This window comes from Phocoena sinus, chromosome 21, assembly GCF_008692025.1.
Source record: "Phocoena sinus isolate mPhoSin1 chromosome 21, mPhoSin1.pri, whole genome shotgun sequence".
Lineage (NCBI taxonomy): Eukaryota > Metazoa > Chordata > Mammalia > Artiodactyla > Phocoenidae > Phocoena > Phocoena sinus.
In genome coordinates, this window is record NC_045783.1 from 14,427,925 (window position 1) to 14,453,036 (window position 25,112).

The 25,112-nt window shown below is 43.4% G+C and overlaps 1 protein-coding gene across 1 annotated transcript in view; it reads left to right on the forward strand.

The window, feature by feature from the left end:
- The first annotated feature begins 889 nt into the window (after positions 1-889).
- FAM149A (family with sequence similarity 149 member A) overlaps positions 890-25,112 on the forward strand; it is a 29,926-nt gene continuing 5,703 nt past the window's right edge. Inside the window, 10 exon segments of the mRNA XM_032618214.1 lie at positions 890-1,703; positions 11,983-12,093; positions 12,378-12,516; positions 14,756-14,898; positions 16,224-16,349; positions 17,019-17,189; positions 17,773-17,963; positions 19,237-19,391; positions 22,869-22,972; positions 23,443-23,652. Of these exon segments, the coding sequence (XP_032474105.1) occupies positions 1,018-1,703; positions 11,983-12,093; positions 12,378-12,516; positions 14,756-14,898; positions 16,224-16,349; positions 17,019-17,189; positions 17,773-17,963; positions 19,237-19,391; positions 22,869-22,972; positions 23,443-23,652 (2,036 nt within the window). The 5' untranslated portion in view covers positions 890-1,017.

Genomic DNA, 25,112 nt, shown 5'->3' on the forward strand with positions numbered 1-25,112 from the left:
GTTATTAGTTAACACATTTGAGTTGGGGCTTATGCATCAGTATTTTTGAGTCATGTTGGTGGGGCTCCATCCTAAGAGGCTCGTCAGCTATGAAGGTCCTGGGCCTGTAAAATCAGGAACCCTGAGACATGGCAGCAGACAAGGGCTGCTCCCAAGGAACTGGGTGAGCTGAGCCAAGCTTCACTCAACAATGACCCTTTTTGCGGCCTGTCCCTTCAAGTTAAATTACATACATATGTTCAGAATCAATCAGATGATTAGCAGCTTAAACCTGAAATCTCATACTCCAGAAATGATCTGAATACATGTTTTTATTAACCTTCCCTCCTATCAGAGAGCTGGCCATGGTTCCTTTGGTTTTGTCAGATTGGGTAAGTCCCAGATCTTTTGGAATCAGGGTTATCGTTCCCAGGTTTATGGTCAAATTCCTCACCATCAGCCCAGAGTTCTGCGAATCTGGTGAAGCTCTAAGGGTGATGGAGAAATTAGAGAGTGTTCCTTTAAGGCACGGATCAAGGAGGGGACCAGGTGTCCGTTGTAGACGCAGCCTCAGGCTGCAGTCTGGGGCCCAATTAGCAGTGAGCTAAGCAGGGTTTTTGTTTAGCTTAGCAACGGCCTGCGCGGTCCCGGGGGCCCGTCGGGGTATCTGCGGCGGGCGGAGGCCCGGGCCTCTATCCTCAGCTCGCGGTGGCGCTGGAAGCTGCAGAAGTCGCCTCCGTGGGCTCCCGGACCCCTGGCCCTCGGGGTCTCGCAGCACTAGGGCAGAGAAGGGACTGCTCCCCGCGTCGGGGAAGGTCCGGCCGAGCGGGGCCGAGCGCCCGGCGGGGATCCTCCGCGTGGAGAGAGCACCAGAGGCTCCCGGGGTGCGCGGCTTGAGGGGACCCCACGACCCCCGTCCCCGCCCTGGGCCGCCTCGTCGCCATCCCTACGGGCGGCGGTGGATGGAGCCCCGCAGCCCGGCTCTCCGCGGGTTTGAGGTTCGGGCAGCAGCCAGGACAGCATTTCCAAGGCCAGGACATGAAGGTCGCTGTGTTGGACCTTGGGTCTCTCTTTGCCAAAATCTTCAAGACCTCTACGGCGCCCGCGGCGGTTCCCTCGCCGGTCGCCTCCTCCAGCCACTCGCGAGGCGCAGCCACCGCAGGGCCGGCGGGCATCGGGACGGGCACCTGGCTTGGCACGGCCCCGCCCTTGACCCTCTTTCCAGCCCTGGCGCCCGACTCCCGCTCCGGTTCGCGGAGGGCGCCAGCCCTGCAGCAGCCGACGCCCGCCCCGCTCCGTCCTCTGCTCGCCGCCTCCCACCGCCGGGTTTCGGTCGCGAGCCGCACGGGAGAAGCGGGAGGGACGCCCCTCTGGCTGCCCAGTAGCCCGAGAGCAGCCAAAGTCCGGTCCTCGACCCCGCCTCTGCCCGCGGCCCCCTCCAGCGGCGTCTGCGGCGCAGCCGGCTCCCCAGCCCCCCTGGTGGCCGTGGCGCGGCCGCCCCCGGGCCCTGGCGGGGTCTTGGCGGCGCTGCCGTCCATCGGGGGCTCCGCGGGCAGCGGCAGTGTGACCGCGAGCGCACGGAACCCTCGCCCGCCCGGCCCCGGGGAGCGAGAGCCCGGCGCTCGGGTGCCACCCGGGCCTGGCCCCGAGACCCTGTTCTTCACCCTGCCGGACCTCGGCGAGGAGTGGGCCTCGGACAGCGACTCGGAGGACGGCCGAGAAGCGTGAGTAGCGGCTGGGGCCAGGCAGGTCCTTCTTGGGTTGGGACCCCTGCGCCTCCACCTGTCACACCCACCTTGCCAGGCGCCCGTTACAAAACTGCACTATTTGCAGTAACTTCCACTAAGTGCCCTGGGTACGTCCCTGCACTTTTCTGGGATCCTTATTCCTCGGCTTTCTTTTCTTTTCAAACACAGGCTGTGACAGGCTTTTGATCAACTTTCTCGGAGGTAATCCTCTGCTGTTCACTAGCAGAGAGGGAGGGAAGATGAAGCGGGACTTGAAGGAGAGGAGGACAAAGTTTTGTTTCTTTTCTAGCTGAAGCTTTGACTCAGGTCATTTGATATTCAGGTTTCCTTAAGGACTTTGAAAGGAGCCTTTCTCTAATGCAGGATACGGCGGACGTGCAGGGTACCCAATACCTACACTGGCGGCTATAATTTTAAGAAATGGTGAGGCACACGGCGCCTCCCTCCTTTTCAAGGATCAGCCCCAATTCTCATCCTAAGTGGGATTTTTTTGTGTGTGAGACATTGCGTTGATTTACATATGTATAACATCATCTGACACAAATGGATTTGTATCATATAGCCTAGAGCTCCTGTGTTACTGCCATGGGGCCCTGAGGTACTCTGGAAACGCTGACTGACTTCGTGGGAGCCATCTCAATGGGAATTAGGGGACACTTCCCTCAACACACTGACATACACACACACACTCACACTCACACACTACCCTTTCACCACCAGGAGCAGTGATGAAAACATTCCTCTTGTAAAATGTGGATTTTAGAACAAAGGCAAATTTTATTTTTTTAATGAGAAGATATAGCTCCTCTTAGTGGGTATAAAAATGTTCAGTCTTCTTGAATTTCACAAAAGGATAGTGAAATGTTCAAAGGCAAACCAGAAAGTCCCGTTCACGGATGGAGATTTCTGTATTGTCACCTAGCAAAGGAAGAATGGTCAGGGAAGAATGGTCAGGCCTGTTAGCAGAGAAGCTCTCTTCTCCCCCCAAAAATGGACAGGAAAACTTTTGCATTAAGACTGATTCTAACTCAATCAAAATTTAAATAACTATTTTCACAAAACTGCGTGACGTTCATCTCAGTGCTAAAATAAGTTAAAGAGTAAGTTGTTCCTTTTCATTTAAAATATTATATTATGAAATAGATGAATCAACTGATTTTTTTTTCCCCTAAGGAAAATCAGTTGCATTTGGATAAGTGGCTAGAATACATATGTCTAAGGAATTGGGCCTTTGTTATTGGCTACTGGTCCTTAACATTTATGCAATTAATGTTTTATGAGCAAATAGATATACACACTGACCTTAAACTCTAGTCTTAGTGTTTTTTTCCAACAGGCACTGAAACATTCAGCATGGCCAGTGGAAAGCACTGGTGCTGGTTTCCGTTCTTAAACATCTTAAACCATGTTTGCATTGTCCAAAAATCCTTCATGGATACTTTTTGAATAACACTGTATTTGGCACTATTTACAGTATGCTAATCTACGTTAGCAAAGATATCCAACTGTACTGAAAGGGCAGGCATTGAATTTTACACACTTGCTTTGAGGAATAATAGGTACAGATACGTGTGTTCAAGGATCTTCCTAATTATGTGCCTTGGTTCTCTCCATGGGACGTCTGACAGCCCTTCAAGTACATTAGTTTTATATATTTTTTTACATATGCAAATAGTCATGTTCCCTTCCTTCCATACCTCCTTTCTTTTTTTAATCATGAAGTTAACAAACGGATAAGGGAAAAGAAGAAAGAAAGGAATTTTTCCCTCAGTCTTACAGACCTTTTACATCTTGAAGTATATTTTTTTCACTCCCGGATTTCTGGGGTGGCTATTTATAACACTGAATAAACAAACATGCTTCAGCACTGGATTTCAATTTTACAGCTACTAGCTTATCTGTCAGTTTGCAGTTAGCGGCTGCTAGTTATTAGCCTGTCTGATGAATAAAAAAATCGTGTACTTGGTTTTCTCAAGCCCAGGGGTGCAGAGGGTGGAAGATGGCTGAAGTAAGAATAAGAGAGGGAGGGGGGAAAGCACAGCTAGAGAGAATGTGGGTACGTGTAAAACAAGTGCAAGCAGATCTTGAGAAACAGGAGTCTAATTTGAAGACCACCACACTCATTTACGAAGAAAAGTCCTCATTCACAGTTTATATTTTCTGGAAGAAAACCCATGTATTTTACCTTTGACCTGATTCTGTCCTTGGCCTTTGTTAAAACGAAAAATAGTGAAATTAATTTGAGTGGGGACATATGCAAACTTTCAATTCAGAGCCTTTTCATTTTTCACTAAGGTGCTATGTAATAGCATGAGTTTTGATCTCTGATTCATGGATTAAATAAATGACTGGCCCACAGAAGAGGGGTTCGTCCTTTTCAGTCCACAAGACATACTGGTGGCCACACTTGAACCAGAGGCCGAGATACTGAGTGGCCTTATTTACCTCTCTCCTGCACCCCCAGATGTGCAATTCAGCACTTTCATCCTCACCTTCACCTCCCTGTGTCTTTCACATATAAGTTGTCCCTCATTCACACTGGTTTCTGGTCTCCCCAGCCCTCTTTCCTACCTCCTTTTGCATTTCCGGTTTGAACTACACAGTTATCACCTTGTAAAAGGACTTTTCGTTTGTTCTGTAAATAGAAGAATTTCTAACAGTAGATGAGGCAGATAGATGGAGAATTGCTGTGTATGAAGGTTGGTAGAGTTAAACTTCACATGGTCAGGAAGTATTTCTATCTTTTTAAAATTATCGCTGATAACAGCCATTGCTCTTTTGAGTGATTGAGTTTTCTTGTTAAAGTCACGTAAGTGTGGAAATATCATAGTTGGTGCCTGCAGGACTTGTTAACTTGACGGCCAATAAAATGAATGCAGGGACTTCTCTGAGGCAGCCCAGAGTTGGAGTGATACTTAAGGACCCAGGCAGGAATCCAATGAGTTGGATTCCAATCTCAAACCATTTGCTAGCTGTGTAATTCTGGGCAAGCTCTTCAGTTTTCCAAACTGTGGATTTTCCACCTGGACAAAATGGAGATAATAATACTTTCCTTATAGGGATGTTCCAAAAATTCATTGAAATAATATTTTAAGTGCCTAACACATGGAGAAGTGTTTAAAAAATAGTATCTGATGATTATCTGCTTCTTGGCACAGGAATGAAAATAGAAAACATGTTTCATTGAAGAATACATTGCAGGAGAAAAAGAGCGACAGAAAAAATTCATTGATATTTATTGTACAACTGTAATAAATGGCATCTTTTAGTGCAATTATTTGGGAGAACAAGTTGCAGTACACTCTAATCTTTCATTATTTTCCCTGTAAAATTTACAGAAGATAAAGTTTACTTTCATTAGTATTACTACTCATTGCTGTATAATACCTGGAAGAAAATGTATTTGCCACCCTGGGATCAAACTTTTTTACTTTGCGAGACACTGCAGAATAACCAGTGGCATCACAAATCAAACCGTACATAGCCAGTACTTTGTACAGCTCTTGCACATTCCTACCCAGTGATCGTATTATATATATGCACAGCATATCTTTTTTTAAATGATAAACTCTTTGTCCTGTGACACTTAACACACACCCACAAAAGGCATTTAATAAATACTTATTAAAAGAATAAATGAAAATATTTTCATCACAAAATCCACTTTCATGGGTTCCTAACCTTACAAAAATCAAGAGGAAACTTAAATGTCCTTCTTTAAGAAATTGCCTTGCGCCTTTCTGTTTCATTGTCTTGGAGTTTTCCCAGAGTTAGTAATGCTTCCTGCTGGGAGTTTGCATTTCCACAGGGATGAATGGTGAGCTCAGTAGACAATAGTCATATGACTGTTACTTTCTATTACAGGCATATGACCATCAGTTTCGTTAAAAATAGTAATGAACTTGACTTGGTCGTTCATGTCTAGCATTTGCTTAAACCCAAGAAAAGAATTTTGTTCTTAATGTCATACAGTAGAAGCTTTAAATTATCTTCTTCACTTTGTTATTATATTTGAAGTCTCAAAAATTGAATTTGAGCTATTATGTTCTGCTGTGTATTTAAAAAACACATTCTGAATTTTTTCTAATGTGATAGGTAACGTGTGTACTTGATATGTTAGCAGTTACCAGTTAGTTACCTGTTACCAATCCGTGATAAGTACAGAAAGTGAGGATAAGTCTTTAGAAAAGTTTATAGCAATTGACAGAGTAACTTTATGTCTGTTGACTGATAACAAACTTTTGGATTTGTATTTTGTGTATCTTTTTTTCCATTTTACTTCCTAGTAATTTATTTTCATTACACTTAAAAAATTATAACATCCACAATTTATAGGAAATTTTTTTTTTTTTTGAGGTATGCGGGCCTCTCACTGTTGTGGCCTCTCCCATTGCTCCGTACGCGCAGGCTCAGCGGCCATGGCTCACAGGCCCAGCCGCTCCGCGGCATGTGGAATCTTCCCGGACCGGGCACGATCCCGTGTCCCCTGCATCGGCAAGCGGACTCTCAACCACTGCGCCACCAGGGAAGCCCCATAATATTATTCTTTACTTTTTTTTTTCCTGTCATGTCTCCTTTCATATAAATAGTATTAGCAGGTATGTGTTTATTTTAGGTACCATCAGTTTTCCTGATTCACACAAACACACACACATACACACCCTACATATATATACATATGTATGTATCATTAATTTCAGAATTTATAACCACTTACCACTTTAAAGCTGATGATTTGTAAACATGGTGAGGACCCTAGTATCCGTAGTTCAAGAAATGGATCATTGTTTTGCTGTTGGTAGTTGGTTTCTTATCATCTTAGGGTTGTCCATTAAGAGTCAGATTCAAAATAAATAAACTGGATTTTTCACTATTAAATGTAATAGGCATGGTTTACCTCTGTAGATGCTGAGCTGGAGGAATAGGTGGGCTTCTTTTTACCTATTCAGATTTAGAAGGCCTCAGATCTCAAAGGAGAATGGATGGCCACAGTAGGCTGGACTGTGTTCCAGCGTCCCGTTTATTCATTGTAATTATTAAGAATCTCTTATTGGGAAAAGGCACGCGACAGGTGGTGTCTGCCCTTGGACATGTTACTTTGAAAATGTGTATTACTTCAGCCAACTCACCCGTATTTCTCTCAGTTTATGAAAATGGTGGTTTGGCCATTTTGCTATCTCACGGCATAGAATCTGGTGACTCTAGTCCTGGTATTATTGTATGACTTCAAGATTGAAACAAGCATATATTAATAAACCAAAACACAGGTGTACTCTCCGGTTTGTAGAAAAGTTATTGGACTGTTATGAGATAAAGCATCTGTTTGAAGATGGGAGAGACAGGACGGCATCGGAAGCAAATCTTCGGTGCCTAAGTAGACCTAGAGTCCCTGTTAATCAGATTAGCATCTTGCATTTAACAGGCTGAGACTTGAATTTTTTTTAAACCTCCCTCTACTTCCCTGCCCTCCCCCCCGCCACGCCCAACTAGGAATCCTTCGATGGGAGGCTGGGGGTAGGTGAAATTGTATTTCTCCGGTTCATTCAAATTCTATTTAAAAGGATTAAGGACAGCAAACACCTGTCTGGGTAGCCCCGGAGAAGGGGTGGGAAGGCCAGACCGGTGCGCACTGGAGGCCCAGAGAGGGCAGTGGGGCCGGCGAGTGCCCAGAGGCCTAGTGGCCCGCGGTCAAAGCTCAGGACACTGGGTTATAAAATGTGGCCCCTGGCAGCGGGAAGGGGGCACGGCGTGCTTTTCCGGAGGTCGGGATCCGGGGAGAGCGGGACGCGGACCGAGGGCAGAGGGCGGCGGGTGGGAGTGGGGGGCGCCGGCAGGCTCCGGAAGAGGGGACGCCACGGGGAACCGCCGACTGGCCCAGCCCGACCCCGGCGAGGGGCGCGGCGGCCAGTGGAGGAGGAGGAGGGAAGGGCGTGGGCCGGGAGGCGTGGCGTCGCCTCGCCTCGCCGCGCCGCGCCGCGCCGCGCAGGAATCTGGCGCTTTCGGGGCCGAGGGAGCCGGGGCGGAGGAAGCCGGGGCGGAGGAAGCAGAGCCAGGCGGGCGGAGAACACCACGCCCCTGGACCGCGCAGCCCGGGCCGGGAGCGCCCCCGGCCGCGCCGCTCGAGACTCGCGGTTCCCGGCGGTGCCGCGGCCGCACGTGCAGGGCTAGCGGGCGGGGGCGCAGGGCTGGGCGGCCGGGGAGCCCGGGCCCCGGGGGCGCGGGGGCGCCGCCTGCGGGGGGCCGGCTTGGGATGGCAGCGCCGGGCGGCGCCCAGGCCTAGGGGCTCTGGGCCTCGCCCGCGGGACGCGAGCCCAGACCTGGGGCTGATGGTGATTGGGTGAGTCCTGATCTGGGAAGGGCGGGGAGGCGGGGGGGGGGGGGATGAGCTTGCCTTCGTGTCACCTTTTTGTGCCACAAGCGTGATTTTTATCTGCTTGGAAAGTCAGAGTCCATCTGGTCTGTTTCCCTGCATCCATTCCTGAAATCTCGTGCTGACGCCATCAGGCCCTCCGGAGCGTTCGTGGCGTCTGAGATGACTTCTCTTCAGTCCCAAGAGCCGGGAGCCTCGGTTGCTTCTAGAATGAGCTCGTATAAGTCAGGGCTTACCATCCTGCGTTCCAACCCATTCAGAATGCAGTACTCATTTCAGACAATCTTTTTAAGCAGAAATATAAAATTTGAAAGCTGCCATCACTTTAATTGAATTTCATTTTTAAACTAAAGTTATTTATCTACTTATTTTTGGATGCGTTGGGTTTTCATTGATGCGCAGGCTTTCTCTAGTTGCTTCGGGTCTGTGCAGTGTGCGAGCTTCTCATTGCGGTGGCTTCTCTTGTTATGGAGCGCAGGCTCTAGGCACGTGGGCTTCAGTAGTTGTGTCATGTGGGCTCAGTAGTTGTGGTGCACGGGCTTAGTTGCTCCGCGGCATGTGGGCTATTCACAGACCAGGGCTCGAACCCTTGTCCCCTGTACTGGCAGGTGGATTCTTAACCACTGCGCCACCAGGGACGCCCCTAATAATTGAATTTCTATAGGGCAAAGTGGCAGAGGTTTGTGGGCTATCAAGAGGCAACTTTTAAAAAGTAAAAGTAGATAATCTAGTAATTTCTTTGACAACTGGAATGGAGTGACTCGGGGAGATTGAGACTGAGCTTTAATTTAACTTTGATGCACCAACAAATTAGTGCAATATAGTTTGGTGGTTGCACTTCAGTCTACCCTAAAACCCAGATCCTGTTCTGAAATGAACAGCCTTTAACCTACCGACTAGCAGCATTTTATCATCTCTAAAACGTAAGCCGTATGGACAGGAACTAGTGTAAAACTGTTATGTCTACGTATTATGTAATAAAAGCTTATTAGACATCCCAGCCCTTTCAAGTTTTAAGATATTTAAATGACACATACTGTAAATTGTGTATACTTTCCTAGACTCTATAGATTACATGAGTTGACAGTTACAGGGAATTAAAGATGTTCAATATTATGCCTGAAACAACTGTACAATGCATGGTTAGAGGACAGAGAAACCACAAGATTCAAAACAAAACGTAAAAAGAAAAAAGGCAAGTTCTATACATTCTGTTCTTCATTCACAATGTCAGTAATGTGGTTTCTGGAGAGACATGGAGATCAGATGGCCTGGGTCCTGGAACCAGCTGCAGCCCTATCTGCTTTGTGACCTTGGAGAGTCATTGAGTTTACTGGGCTCAAATTCCTCTTCAGAATTCCTCTGAACTTTGTGGTCAAACGTATATGTTATTAAGCTGAACTCTGACGTTTAAGACATTCCACAGAAGTATAGGGACTTCGAAGGAGAGGAGGCAGGGAAAAGCCCAGGAGAAAAGAGCTGGAGAAACGGTGTGGAGGCAGCTGGTGTTTCCAGGCATCTGTTTTATGGTAATCCGTCCCCTACCCAGCATCTCTGAGTCTTGAAGACCTCCTGTCCTCAGCTACACCTTGAAGTGCGTAGGAATGCTGATCTGCGCAAGGGTATGCTACAATGTCAAGAGAGGAATTCCTTCTTCCATTTTGTAAACAGCTTTCTTCTTAGTTTGAAAAGTCACCCCTTTTCCCCCTTAGAAAATGGCGAATTTTCTGAAGGAAGAAATTATTGTTCATTGAAAACAAAACAAACTGGCCTGAGTCTGAGTAGTGAATTTAGCTTTCAAGTTGCACAAAAGGCAGAGGAGAAGCTCAAAGAAAGAAAGGTGGACGTGAGTGGATTAGACACTCCATAAAAAGTCATTTTGGGAGATACCTGCTACGCTAAGAGCTGTGGATCTTCTTTCTTCATAAAGGATGAAAAATTCTCTGGCAATATCTTGGATGTGGAGGATATTTTCATGTCCAGTCACAATGTCATCTTTTGTATTAAGCAGGAACATTCTGAGTAATTAGAGGGCCAAAGCACACTCTTTGTTTGAGGTACTAATTTAGTCTTTGCCTAGTGATTCTTCCAATAAACAGAGAGCATCTCTAGGTGTCAGGCAGTATTTTAAGTGCTACAGATAGAAGACATTAATAAAGTATCAGGAACATCCCAATAAAAAACTAAAGTCCCAAGAGAGATGTATATAATAGGAAATGCCGGGAGAGGTGAAAAAAACCCAAGAAAATGGTGTTTTCATCGTGTGGCATATGCCAGCAATAATAGCAGTGAAAGCAACCTGATTTACCCGGCTTATGTAGACACTTTACAGACTCCATCTAATTTAAGTCTCACAACAACTGGAGAAGTAACTTCTCAAGCACACAGCCTGTCAGTGGCAGAGCAAGATTCCAATCCATGTTATTATTCTATGGGTATTACAAAAGAACAGTATTTTATCTAATTCACCACCCTGAGGTTTAAAATTCTTTCTCAATAACAAGCAAATTAACTCATATACCAGTATATATTTTGTAACATTCAAAGCAGATCTATTTGATGTAATTTTTTGTTGATTGCCTCTTTTATGTCATAAGCATTTTTATGTTTATCTAGAGTTATAGAGTCACGTGGAAATGACTGAATAGGGCTAGAGGTAAAGCAATTTATTGGCATAAAAGCTTGTCTTGTGTTCTTTTCTCTGCTACCCTTTCTTTAACATTTATTCTCAGGATTGCCTGGTGTACTTAACGACTGTTGAGCAATAAAGAGAGGAAAAAAATCCTATAATTCTGTTATTCTCTCTTGTAAAGACATCTATATGATCGCTCACCTCTGTTTATAGTAATTAATTTGTTTTAACAATTCTCTTTTTTGTAGAGTACTGTAGGTATACAACTAAGGACAGAACTGATTCTCTGATTAATATTTTTTTAAAACTCTATTTACATACAGAAATATAAATGATGAAAATTAGGTACCATTTAATTGAAAACAAAAGCAAACTTTTTAAATGAGTGGTGTCCCTGTTAGAAATATTGAGAGTTGATGTTTTTTCCCCAAATGACTATCATATCTTAAGTTAATATAAAATATAAGTTATTTGTATGGGAAAATATTATTTCTATAAAAGAACAGAAGTTGTTTACTGTTAAACGTTAGGAAGGTATTTAACTAGAGGGAAGTAAATGTTTTAAAAGGTTCAATGAAAGGACATTTTAATGATTAACACTAACTGGGCTATACAAGCCAGGTTTAATGCCTTATTTAAAATTGAGAGATTTCTTCTGTTTTAGTTTTCCATTACTCTTAATATTTTAAAACTCTCCACAAATCAGGCTACAAACCAAGCTAGAATGCCAAACTAAAGTGAGTTATTGTTTGTGTGTTTCAGTCATTTCTTTTATTTCTTTATGTGTTTAGTGATTCAAACGAAGTTGATATATTTCGGAATTAATAAGGAATTACCGAGTTTTTTTTCGTGCAAGGCTGGTTGGCTTTTGCAAGCTCCAGGGCACCTGGTCAAGGGATACGAGGGACCTGAAATCTAGCTCATGTTTCCATTGCCAAGTTTTGGAGTGAGGCTCCACCTAGGTTTGGAGCAACTTTTATCAGTCTGGCTGAATCACAAGAAGTTGTTTTTTTCCCAGTTTACATAACAGTTCATGTAGGTTAATAACAACCTTGATTCTAAGAAAAATTAAAATGGTAGGGAACTAGGCTCAGTGTCTTGAGGCGTGTGGGGGTGTGTGTGTGTGTGCACACATGTGTGTTTAGGGGGACATGGTAGGAGGAGAGGAGCAACTTTCTACAAAAGGAAATTTTAAATGTCTTAATGAATACACTTACTACATTACAGATACTTTTCATATTTTATTTTTTCAGAAGAGGACTGCCAGAAGGATCTGGAAAGCAGAGTTTTGCTGTGAAAAGCAAAGATCCTTTACCTACACATTTTACAAGAAATGTACAGAAAGCCATTGATAAATATACCCGGTAAGAATTAGTCTGTTAAATGTGTCTGATTGCAGAACGAAGATGTGCCCATAGTGAATATGGGAAACAAAGTCACTGGTGGGCCATGAATTTCCACAAGTAAAATTAGCAGTTTCATTTTTAGCCAACTGAAATGTTGCACTGTATAAATCTTTTAAAGTCAGTGCTGTGAAAATTAACCAAAATATTTAAATAAAGAAAGAGGAAGTGGGCACAAGGTCAAGCCACTTCCCAGTATGCCCTCTTCTCAGTAAATGTTATTTATGTTACATTTCTTCCTACAGTGAATCCGTGTCATCGTTTTCATCAAATGGAAGCCCCGTGCCCACAGAAGCGCCCAGCTCCTGGTCTGGGTCCGGGACACACCGTTCAACCACAGGCTTATCAACCGAGAGGAGCTCCATTTACTCTTGGAGAGATGATGTATGTCTCACAAAATTTTGGGTAATCCCATGGTTATAACTTATAACGATGACTTGCTTTCTTATTTAAAAAAAAATCTTTTTCCCAATTTTAAAAGCATTACCTAGTCCACACATGCATATACATAAATATAAAAGCACTTACATGTCACACATGAAAACTGAACTTACAGAAACTCTAAGTAAAAATTGCCCATAATCGCATAGTCCAGAGTCTTAGATGTTGTTAGTTTTGTTTTTTCCACCTCCCAACCCTCCCCCTCAGGTTGTTATATATGATTTCTTGTATAATACCTATGGCTGGAGGTTCAGGAGAGACTGACAATTAGGGGCTTGAGTAAGAGAAAAATTGGGGGAAAATAAAAGCTGTAAAGAAGAAGAATCACCATGATTAGGGAATTTCCCCTAAATATTCTAGAATGTTCTAAGAGATGTTTTACTTTGAACGCTAGCTGGAAGATGTTAACCGTAACCCTTTAGGGCGACTCCACTGGGTGGGACTTGGAAGTCTGCAGCCCAGGCTCATGTTCAGATCTCTGTGATTGCACGGTGGCCGACCTCTTATACTCTCAAGAGTTGGTGAGAATTCGCAGACACAGGCTTTGGTGAGGCCCCTGTGGCTGTGGACGAGTCCCCAGGGGAGCTCCTTGGATGTTCTAAGTCCTGCCCCTTTATTGTTTGTGTTCTGGTTTTCATTTACTTCTTTAAAGGCCGCTCTCGCCTGCATGGCGCGCGGGGGTCTGCTCCCAGGGATGGTTTTGTAGCAGCGATTGTGCAAGGGGCCAGAGGGAGAGGGCCGTGCTGCGGGGGGAGACTGAAGGGGAGCCAGCTGTGAGTCAGGCCCTTTCAGACAGGATGGGACTCTGTCACTTGGGATGAACAGCCCGCACCCTCACGCCCGCGCCCTGCCGCCCTGGCTCTTTGGTCAAAAGTGTGCCGACGGGAAGATGGCTGAGGACCATTGCTTTATGAAGCAATACGGTCCAAATTCTGGGATTCCTTTGGTACAAATTTTCAGGTAATTATCCATAGAGAGTCTTATGCCTTCCATGTGTAGAATTTATTCCAGCCCCTAGACAGTAAATTTTGCTTTGAATCTAAAAACATTCATTTACTTTTTGATAGGTGATATTTGCAAAAGCAACAAAATACAAAAGACCGAAAAATGAAAATAAGCCCTCTTCCACACTCCAGCCACCCAGTCCCCTCGTAGGAGGCAAATATTCTTCTGAGTTTTCTCCTTAGTTTCATTTTAAAAGGGGTAATTCAACCCTCCTGCAGTCTGGGAATCTAGTTTGTTATCAGTTGGGGGGAAGAAGTAACATGGAAAATATCGAATTTTTGCTGTGAAAATCTATGAAAAGTCTGTGAAAATCAACCTAAATTGACCATTTTGCATCAGGTATGTCAGGCTGAATACGCACTTGGTCGCTCTGAGTTGTGGGTTAGATTTCAGGTTCACCTGCCACCCCCCAACCCCCGGGGAGAAAACTGAACAGGGCTCTCGCCCTGCAGCCCCCGGTACAGTGTTGGCTCTTCCAATTGTAGTTATGTTCATTTTTTCCTCACTGGCTGTGGAGACGATAGGTCTGTTACTTCTCCATCATGGAGAATATATGGAAAGGCTGGAGGGTTTTCTCACTGACCGTTCACTGTGGCCATAGCCCAAGAACCTCTTAAAGCCACACAAGAAAAATGAATGCTCTGGCCCCGCCCTAATAGCCACATCTCTTAGGATACCTAAGGTGGGTTTCTTTTTCTGTTTCCTTGATTAAAAGAAAGTGAATGGCCCTTTCTATGAAATAATTTTCCTTTTCATTAGAAAAAAAAGTTTGTAATTTGCAGATGTACTTAGGTGTCTCATGCCCAGCTACATGAGGGACACATGTCTGTGTGCATATATGTGTGCACATGTAAGTGCTTAGATATATGGTGTGTGTGTCTGTCATTATCAATGTCTGTGTCAATATGTATGTTCATACCTGAAACTATGTCTATGTACAATCTTGAATAGGTCTCATAACTCTAGTTATGAGAATTTCTAGTACTAGAAATTATCTCTATTTAACAGTTAAGGAAACTGAGTCTCAAAGTGGGATGTAATTTTTCAGAAGAGTAAAAATTGGAGCCCTGGTATGTCTGGGAGGGCTCCCTCCTATATAAATTTGTAAGTATCATTGATTCTGAAGCCCGTATTTACAACTTCTGGTCTTGTAACTAAATGTGCATTTCTATTTTAGGAGTTTGACAAAGCCAATGCACAGAAAGTACAGCAGTTATTCTGGGAGGTCGAGGAAATGTTATTTGAAGGGAAAGTAAGCCCTCAGACCCAGAATCTACGGGCTGAATGCAGTGAGTGGGCAAGAAGGTCCCTCCATCTGAGGTAAGGGGATTGTTCATAGTAATTCTCCAGGATGTGTTTGGGAACCGCTCACTCTTGACCTGTTCAATAAGTTGGGTATATTTTGAGTAAAAGCACTTGTCAAAATATGTATCTGGAACACGTGTCCTTTACTGAGAGATCACATCCTTTGCAATGGTGTCTGAGGAAATCTGGAGACATTCCGATACTCAAGTGCATTTTAATTTGTGAGAAGCAAATGTAGCTCATCCCCAGAAAGGCATTGCATGCATCACAAATGCGAGAATGGAAGAAGGGCAGGAGTTATCCTTTACCTTCACACTCACTAGTCTGTGAGCAACATGTATCTGCCCTTGAGAGCAGTGCACAGGGCAGGGTTGGGCAGGGGAGGTGGACAGAGTGATTATTTGCTGAGTGATTGGATAGGTGAATCTGACCATCTCACCAAGATTCCTTATGTAGGAAGGATCATCTATTTTTTTTATATCAAAGATGGAAGATGTAGATGAGTAAAAAGGGAAGATGTTCTTCCTTCAGTTACTCAGCCAAACCTACTTAGAGGGAAAAAAAATAATCCATGTCAGTTATCTGAAGTTCCTCTATATTATATCTGGGGAGAATAAATTAGAACACTCGTACAAATGTTGATAGGTTTTCTGGTTACCCCAACTAAGTAACTTTTTAAAAATCTTGACGAAACAGGTTTTTATTTTTCCTCTCCAGTCCTTTGTAAGCCCCTGCCTTGTGTGCACTAGATATCAATGATGGATACGGACTTTTCTAGGCATCGTGGTGCACTTGCCTGAAGTCCAGGAGCTCAGATCTGTTTCTTTCAGTGTTGTCTTACATACTTAAGATAAAAATGAAGGAGGAGAGGGTAGAAAAAAGAAAAGATGACAAGGACTGTAAGCCTAGTGTATATATTTACATATTTTTCCGCATTATGTATATATCAGTTAACATTTATAGAGAGCTTCTGTGTGCCCAGCATTACCCCTAGTTGTCTGAATCTGGTTACATTATCTATCAGCTACTCGTTAGTCCTACAAGGGCACTATTATTCTACTTTGCATACAAAATCGAACTGATGAAATCAGTGGCTCAGGGAGCCTGAAAACTTTGCCTCAGGTCCCTTCATCAATGGCAAGAACTGTCTGTCCTCTTCCCTCAAAGCCTGTGGTTTTCCTGTGATCCCGTTACACTGCTCGTGTACTAATATCTACCTTATCACTTCATACACGCTCCTTCAAAATACTATAGGGAAGTCCATTACCCAACTTTTAAAATTGCAAAACATCTTTCCCTTTCCAATCAAAAATATTAGTTTCCTTTTTTTTCACTTGCAGAGTATTAGGAAGACAGCTTGTCCTGCCCACTGATGAAGGGGTCCAGCATTTCCAGGGCAGCAAACCTGCTTCTGCCGTCCACAGACCCTTCTCTGACAACTGTGAACCCAGCAGCAACATCAGAGAGTATGTTGCTAGAAGTTACTTTTGAAAAGTATTTTAAATTGCATTTTAGTTATACTTTTTCATGTCTATCTGAGCCATGAGCCTTGGCTCCAACAATTTGGAAGTTTAGATTTCAGTGAAGGGCAGGTAGAGCATTTTTTTTTTTTTACCCAAGATGCTTCTGATTTGCAATTGATGATGGTGATGGTATGTGTTTGTGTAATACAAGTATCAAGGGAGTTAACTTCTAAACTGTTTCAAAGACTCTGAAAGGCAGCCTAGATGCAAAATCAAAAACTGCTTTATTGTGATGGATCCTAAGCCACAGGGCAGTAACAGAATAAATAAAGCTCTATTCCGTTTTCTTTTGCTCACTAACAGATTTTGGTAAATCCCTCTATGCCATTCACACATATTCGGGACTGTGCCATGATATCCCTTCATTACAGCAAAGAGGATACAAGCCTGTAGAATAATTTAGACTTTTAAGAAGCCCTTAAAAATTTGAATGATGTCTGAGCCAAAATGTTGCTTTTAAGTGTATGACTTTTGTCAAATGTAATATTTAGTGATTTTTAAAATTTGGGACTCTGTGGCTTTATGGATAATTTAAAGACCCACCACGATCATGTAGACATTGTATTGTTGACGTTCTGCAAACCCTCACGGAGAATCTGATTTTCCCCATAGGCTGTGCATCTCTGGCTCTCAAATAGTCCCGGCGGCACTCTCAGCCCTCACCCTGCCAGGTCCTGTTGGCACAGGGATTGCGGACCTCACAGCATGTTCATCCTTGGAAGAAGAGGTTTATGATGTGGATGGAAAGATTGAAGAGTATTTCGCTTTTGACAGAAAAGAAGAGTAAATAGAATTTTATTTGATATTGACTTAGTACAATAATATTTATTGGGCATGTATTTTGATTATATGCTCATTTAGTGTTTTGTGCGTTTTTCACTTATCCAAAAGATTTTCCATCCTTTTGAGAGTAACGTGCTCCCGAAAGCTTTTAGATTCCTGGCAGGATGTAGTTATGCTAGAGCAGCGTTTCGCTTTCTTACTGACAATGTGGCTCAGACAGAAAACAAGAATCATGTTCAGCATGTTGTAGAAAGTGGAAAGGCAACTAGCGGCCTTTGTCCCCCGGGGCTCCAGGTGCCCTATACCTGGCCACCCATGGGGGCAAAGGGGAAAGTCCAGTCTTTGCACTAAATGCCTATTTGGTTCTTAGACAAAAGCGATCAGTATTGCATAATAAACATTTGCCTCCTGATTGAAAGCTGATACTTTAAAAAATAGCAAAGTGCTGTTTAAAAAAGAATGTTGGGTTTATTTATATATGTACGATGTATATATATGCGTGCATGTTGGATAGATAAATAGGTGGCATTATTTGAACTTCAGCCTTTGATACTTTAGTGATGAGAATGGGTTTTGTCCTTAGTGACAAGGACTGTCTTGAACAAAACCCAGCTCATCACCACAGGACGTGGCATAAGCACGGACTTCCTCCTGTATCCCCGCATGACTGTGTCGGAGACGCGGTGGCTGCAGAAGTGTTTGACCACGTCTGGACAGCTGTGGTGGAAATACTGGAAAAGCTGATTAGAAAAAACTGGGAAGTTACACTCACAGGTACTTAATTTGTACTTAATAAGTTGACCTAATGAAAAGAAAAAATAATTCCTGTTCCTCAGCTTTCTGCCCCACGAGTTTGGCCAAATCTAGGACCTGACTGGGGTGAGAAGGGAAGTTGGGTTTTCTGCCTTTATTCACAAGTGAGCTTTAATCACTTCAAAAAGGACATTCTCGTTTTTTGAGCTATAAAAATAAGGTAGAGGCATTCCTGAAGAAAACACAGAAATACACAAGAAAGAAGCTACAAGTCACTTTTTAAATTCTGGCTTAAAAAATTACCTAACTGGGCTTCCCTGGTGGCGCAGTGGTTGGGAGTCCGCCTGCCCATGCAGGGGACACGGGTTTGTGCCCCGGTCCGGGAAGATCCCACATGCTGCGGAGCGGCTGAACCCGTGAGCCATGGCCGCTGAGCCTGCGCGTCCAGAGCCTGTGTTCCGCAACGAGAGAGGCCACAACAGTAAGAGGCCCGAGTACCACAAAAAAAAAAAAAAAAAATTTACCTAACTAATCTCTAATAATGGGATATTGTTTTTTAATTATAGATGACATTATTTATAAAATAAAATGTAAACAAAGCTAATTTATTAATTACTTCATTTACCTGTATAAAATGTTCTCTAAACTACTTGAAACTGAGCAGAAACAAATTATGGAAATGTCAGTGGTGGACAGTAGTGACTAGTATTAACCAATTTGTATAATAGGGAAATAATCATCAAATATTAATAATTAAATTTTACTTAATTAAATTTACTTAATTAGATGTTACTTTTTCCAATCAAAGGGATTAATTGGGATATTATAAAGTACCAAGAATCCTTCTTGCCCCAGTGTATAATCCCGATTTTTCTACGTACCATTGCAATGATAGTCATTTCATTAGATGCTCTTGGAAAAGTGTCAGCCCATTGCTCTGTGGGGTCTGTCCTCTCTATAGGAAGGTTCAGCAGCCACAGCAGACTCATGGTATCGCAAGAACAAATATTCTCTTTGAACAGGGGATTTTTTTTTTTTTTTTTTTTGCTGTACGCAGGCCTCTCACTGTTGTGGTCTCTCCCGTTGTGGAGCACAGGCTCAGCGGCCATGGCTCACGGGCCCAGCCGCTCCGCAGCATGTGGGATCTTCCTGGAACGGGGCACGAACCCGTGTCCCCTGCATCGGCAGGCGGACTCTCAACCACTGCGCCACCAGGGAAGCCCAGAACTGGGGATTTTAAGTACATGTATTTGATAGTATTTTTCTTAATAATATTGATTTTTCTTTGGCACAGAAGGAAAAAAACAGAAAGAAAAATTGAAAGTAGCCGAGAATAAATCTCCACCTATGGTCATTTCCTGTATTAATGCTGATGTGTCCAGTGTTCCCCCGTCCAGAAGTTCTGAAACTCGAAGTGTATCCCTGGCTTCTCATCTTAACCCACCTCAGGTAGATGCTTTTCCACTCTCTCTTTCCTTCAATCTTTATATCTCTGGCCTCAGTTTGTCAAGAGTGCCATTCTATTAAATTCTGTTATCAAGATACTTGGGTCTGTTGGCCAATAAGACTAAAATTTAAAAATAATTATTTCATGAAGTTGAATAGAATCACCAGGTTCTTTGATAGAGTAGGGACACTCAGATTTGAGACTTTCCACCTGCTTTGAACTGTAGAGCTGTTTCCATATTTTTGAAGAAAAAAAATGCTTTCCCCCAATAGTTCTAGCCCAATTTGAAGGTTACAGATGTTCTCCTGTCCTCCCACCGAAGTGATAAAAGACTCAATCAATGAGTATACGTTGGGTTCATTCAACATTAATTGAGTTTGTATTAAGTGAACTGTACTAGGTGTTTTAAGGAGATGTAGAGATGAACACAGCATATTCCCTGGCCTAGTAAAGTGAAGAGTATGATACAGGTCAGATGCAAAGTCTTCTGTGAGCGTTGTGCAAAAGAGTTGTAGGAGAAGCAGGGAGAAAATGATTTATTCTGCCTGGAGTGAGGCTTTATCTTTTTTTGGTTGGAGGTGAAATTTGAACAGAAACATGAAGAAATGGGTAGGCTTTCCTGGATAGGAATTCTGAGTGGGTCAATTCAGACCCACATGGAGGAGTGAGGGAGGGGAACAGTGATTGGACTGAGGCTTAGAAGATGAGATACTGGGACAAGCAGAGTCACTGTGGCAAGACCAGGGCATTTGGAATCAAGAGACCTATGAGGGGAATTATCTTGGACATGTTGTTTAACTTTTCTAAACTTCAGTTTCTTTATCTATAGAACGAGGGTAATAATATGTTGTGAAATGGATTGTTGTGAGGATAAAGCCATATAAATACGTGAGAGCTCCTAACACAGGTATATACTGGGAACTCAATAAATTTTTCTTGAATTGTGTCCCTATTCAAAGATCTAGTGGAGGGGCTTCCCTGGTGGCGCAGTGGTTAAGAATCCGCCTGCCAATGCAGGGGACACAGGTTCGAGCCCTGGTCCGGGAAGATCCCACACACCATGGAGCAACTAAGCCCATGCGCCACAACTACTGAGCCTGTGCTCTAGAGCTCGCGAGCTACAACTACTGAGCCTGCGAGCCACAACTACTGCAGCCCATGCTCCTAGAGCCTGTGCTCCCCAACAAGAGAAGCCACCACAATGGGAAGGCCATGCACCACAATGAAGAGTAGCCCCCCTCGCTGCAACTAGAGAAAGCCCATGCTCAGCAACGAATACCCAATGCAGGCAAACATAAAATAAATAAAATAATTAAAAAGAAAAAAAATGATCTAGTGGAAGGTGAGGCTGGAAAGGATGAGCTTGCTTATGGGAGACCTTCAGGAGTGCTAAGGAGTTTGGACTTTATGTTTGCGCAGCCCGTCTGCTATGGGGAAGCAGAAAAAAGATAAGACAGGATTCCTGGTCCGTACAAGTTAGTTGGAGGGAGTCAAGCCATACCAAACAATACTACACACACACACACACACACACACACACACACACACACACACACACACACACACACACACACACACAAAGAGGCAACCTAGAAGATATGTTTAGAGTGGATGAGAGTTTGAGCTTTGGATATAGACTACAACTTCGGAGTCCAATGTCACAAGCTGTTGACTCTGTGATCTTGAATCTGTCCCTTTCTTTCAAAGCCTGTTCCATTATCTACGGGATCTATGAAATAGGAAGCCATGAGAATTAAAGGAGATAAGACATTTAGTACAGTGTGTGGCACAGAGCAGACTTAAGTGTTAGCTTTGATTATTATAATCAGATGCTAACTATAGATCATATCATATTTTATTATATATTATAATTAGATGTCTTTTAGCTCATTAATGCTGTGGGGCTCAGAGGGAAAACAGCATACCCTCACAAAGTAGAGTAATACATGAACTAAATCCTAAATGACAGGCAAGATTTATTAAGCTGAAAAAGAAAAGGGAGGATGACAAGGCAGAGACAAAAATATGCACCTAGCATAGGAGCAATAGGGCCCGAGGTTCACGGAGCAGTGGATTGAAACAGAAATATCTCATAGGATTGTTTTACCCTCTAGTTTAAGGGCTTACAATTAGTCTTTGTCCGTGCTGTTCAAAAGAAACTTTTGGAATTGCTACCAGTTTAATGAACTTTTTGGTCTCTTTAAACTGCTCTGCCAGGCTCTACAGTATTGCTCACTTTTCATGTTGAAGTATGAGTCACATAAAGGAACAGGTGATGACAACCTAGAAGAGAACATTTAACTATCAGGCAATATAAATACACTGGAAAAGTATGGAGATTTTAAAACCTAAGGATTTATTTTAACAGATATTTTGTTGTGTTTACAGTTTTTTATGGTTTTTTAAAATGCTTTTTACGGCTATTTTGTTGTTTGCATTTGGATAAAAGTTAAAAAAGTGAATGGGCAACAAAGTTTAAAGTAAAAGTAAAGTACTAGTAGAGTTTATTTTGAAATAGTCAAAGCATTTTAGTGATAATCACAATAGGTCTTACTTTATTCCTCTAACATTTACTTTTATATATATTCAACATGAGGAAAATGTGATTAGGGGTGCCACATTTTTCTCGAACTATAATTCTAGTTTCAGAAATCCTGTTTGCCTGAAGCTATATATTATTTTAAATCCTAGTTGGTCATATTACGGGATGGAATAGGAAATTAATAATTACTTAGCCCTGACTTCATGCTTTCACCAAGGTAATCGAATTGAATTCTCCTATAACTCTATGAAGTAGGAATCATTATCCCCAGAGTAAAGATTAGGAAGTTAAAAATCTTTCCAGGATGACCAAGCAGGGGGCATTAAGAACTGGGATTCAAATGCAAGCCTGTCATACTCTGGTCTCAGGTTTTCCCAGGCTCTGGAGCTGGTCCGGGAAGCTCACTGGGGTGAGCTGTGAAGGGTTGGGTCGGAGGAGAGGTGCCAGACAAGCTGACCAGTGGGAGCTGGGACACCTTTTCTTTGCTTCTCCAGACTCTCTGTCCACCCTCTTCACCCTGGTGAAGGTGCACACACAGTCAATGAACAGAGGGCTCCCTGCCCTGCAGCTTTTGGGAGCTCAGAGTACGGAGGAGAACGAGGCCTGGCATGTTTCCTCCTGGCCCTTCTACCAGGTCACAGTGGGTTGGTGGCATTTCTCCATCAGCTACCCGGTCCAGATTCCAGAAACCTCTCCCTCACTTCTTGCTGCTCCAAGCCTAGGTGTGGTAATGTGTCCCTGCTGTTAACAAGCCTTGGGGAATTCGTCATCCCTTATTCATTTCTCTTCACACGTCTTTAGAAAGTATGGTCCCTTTATTAAATGCACCTCAAGTTAGCCAGTTTGAGGCCTTTTGTTTCCTGTGGGCTCCTGACGGGCTCTGTAATTGCAACGGCTCTGGGTGCTGTTTAATTTTTATTCTTTTCACTTTCCTCAGATTCATCGCTTCTCCAATAATTTTTATAGTGACTTGAATGGTGTGATGACAATTAAAGCAAAACCACTTCAGCAGAGACCTACTTATTTTACAGATAGAACACAGTACGTATAAAAAATAATCACCCAGCCTCTTCCCTGTGCTGGACACACTCGACCACTAAAGACCACTGAGGACGAGATGATAAGAATTGCATTTAATCCCATGCTCCCAGGTGTGTCTGAGCACGTACAGCCAATGCGTAAGAGTGAAAACAGCCTGTTCTAATGACAACCACAAAACAATTCCTGTTAGGTTGGGGCCGATAAGAAAAGGGAACTGTAGCTGTGAATTCTTAATCTTGTGGACTATACGGTTTGATTACAAACAGTGAGAGACTTAAAACAATGAGATCTCTTCCCCCTGTCGATGATCCTTCACTGAAATTAAAATTGAACTGGAAATGCTGGTCTGTCCATTCATTCAACAAATAGGACTAAGTTCTACGTGCCAGGTTGTGTTCTAGACAAAGCCTAGTAATGAGCAAATGCATAGAGCTTACATGTGAGTAATGAACTTGACTTCCCTCCCCCAGGAGTGAGCAAGAGGACAGATCACTGGGTTTAGGGGCCGGTGGTCTTGCCTCGGCCCAGCACCGTCTGGCAAGGATCTTGGAGGCTCGCGGACTACAGACTTCTGCAAAGAAAACACCGGCATACAGGAGGCTGCCTTCTCTTACCTCAGAATCACAGAGAATAAAAATCCCCAGCGTGTACAGTGATGAAGTTCTTAGGGGAACGAAGCTGTAAGTCTTGTTTCTCTGGTGGTAAAACAAAGGTCACGGAGGACAGAGATGCTTGTCAATTAGGGTTTATGGTTTATTCTGGACAAAGCATCCCCTGTCAAATCTTATGTGGACAGTTTTCTAAGTAGCTCATTATTTGGATATTTAACATGAATTTGTTCCAGTAGTATACTTACTACTAGATACTAGCTATTAGCTAGATACTAGAATATAAAATCAGGCCATGTTATCTACAGCACAGGCAGCTAAGCGCAATGAAACTCTTGATGGAGAGGGTCTTAGATGGGTTTCAATGGCTGAGTCTGTAAAACTAATCATTAGCTAATGCTTTTATATATACACAATTAATACTTTCATTGTGAGGTGTAAAAACTGATGTACATAAGATGCTGTTAAAAGGGACATATACCCATTAGTTTTTATTTATCTTGAAGGGCGAGTTTCATCCTGTGTAGGGAATTTCAGAAAATCTTTTGACCTTAGGGATCAACATCAAATCATTGCCTTATTAGAAAGGAATTTGTCTCTTCCTTTATTGTAGAATTACGAAGGAGCTTTCCAGTTTTCTCACTCACTCAAGTGTGAGGCAATACTTGTGTTAACAACAGCCAGTGTTTGTTGACTGCTTTCATGTTCCCAGCACTAGCTAAATGAATCACATTTATTATCTTATTTGTGACCTACCACAAACCTTTGAGTTGGTACTCACATTATCCCAAATCTAAGGTGAGGAAACAGGGCTGAAAGGAGTCGAATAACTGGCCAAAGATCACTCCCCCACAGTGCTGCCTGGCTTTGGAGACCAGCCCCTGGACCACCAGGCCACCAGGCTTCCTGCAGCACGGGAGGGAGTTATTACAGGGACCGCATCTAGGTCCCCCTGCGGGGGGGGGGGGATGTGTAAGCAGCTGCCAGTGCCTAACAAGTGACTGGACTCCTTCGAGATGCACTCCACAGCACCCTTTACAGCTTTATGATAAGTCAGCATTTCTTTCACTAGTCGGAAATGCTCTTTCCAGCTTTATTTGAGTCTGCTCTGTTAATTCTTTCAAGATCTCACTCCCTCCTCCATGTCACTTTGGCCACCTGGGACCCTCTTCGTCATCCTCTGCCGTGTCAATAGCACATTACTGGCTCTCTCCTCTTCCTCCCAGCCCACCCGGGCTCCACTGTCAGGCTTTCATCAAAAACCTTTTCTATTTTTTACTGAAATAAATTCAGACACCTCCAACTGTACATTCCCTTCCTGTCTTGTCCTGGCCTCTCCCTATTTGTAGATCCATGTCTTTCAACATTTTAAAAATTATTGCCATGCTAAAAAGCCCTTTTACTGTATCTTTTCTAATTGCTCCCCAACCTGTGAAAGTTTAATATAGTGTAGAGTTTTGTACTTTTTTTTTTTTCCGGTACATGGACCTGTCACTGTTGTGGCCTCTCCCGTTGCAGAGCACACGCTCCAG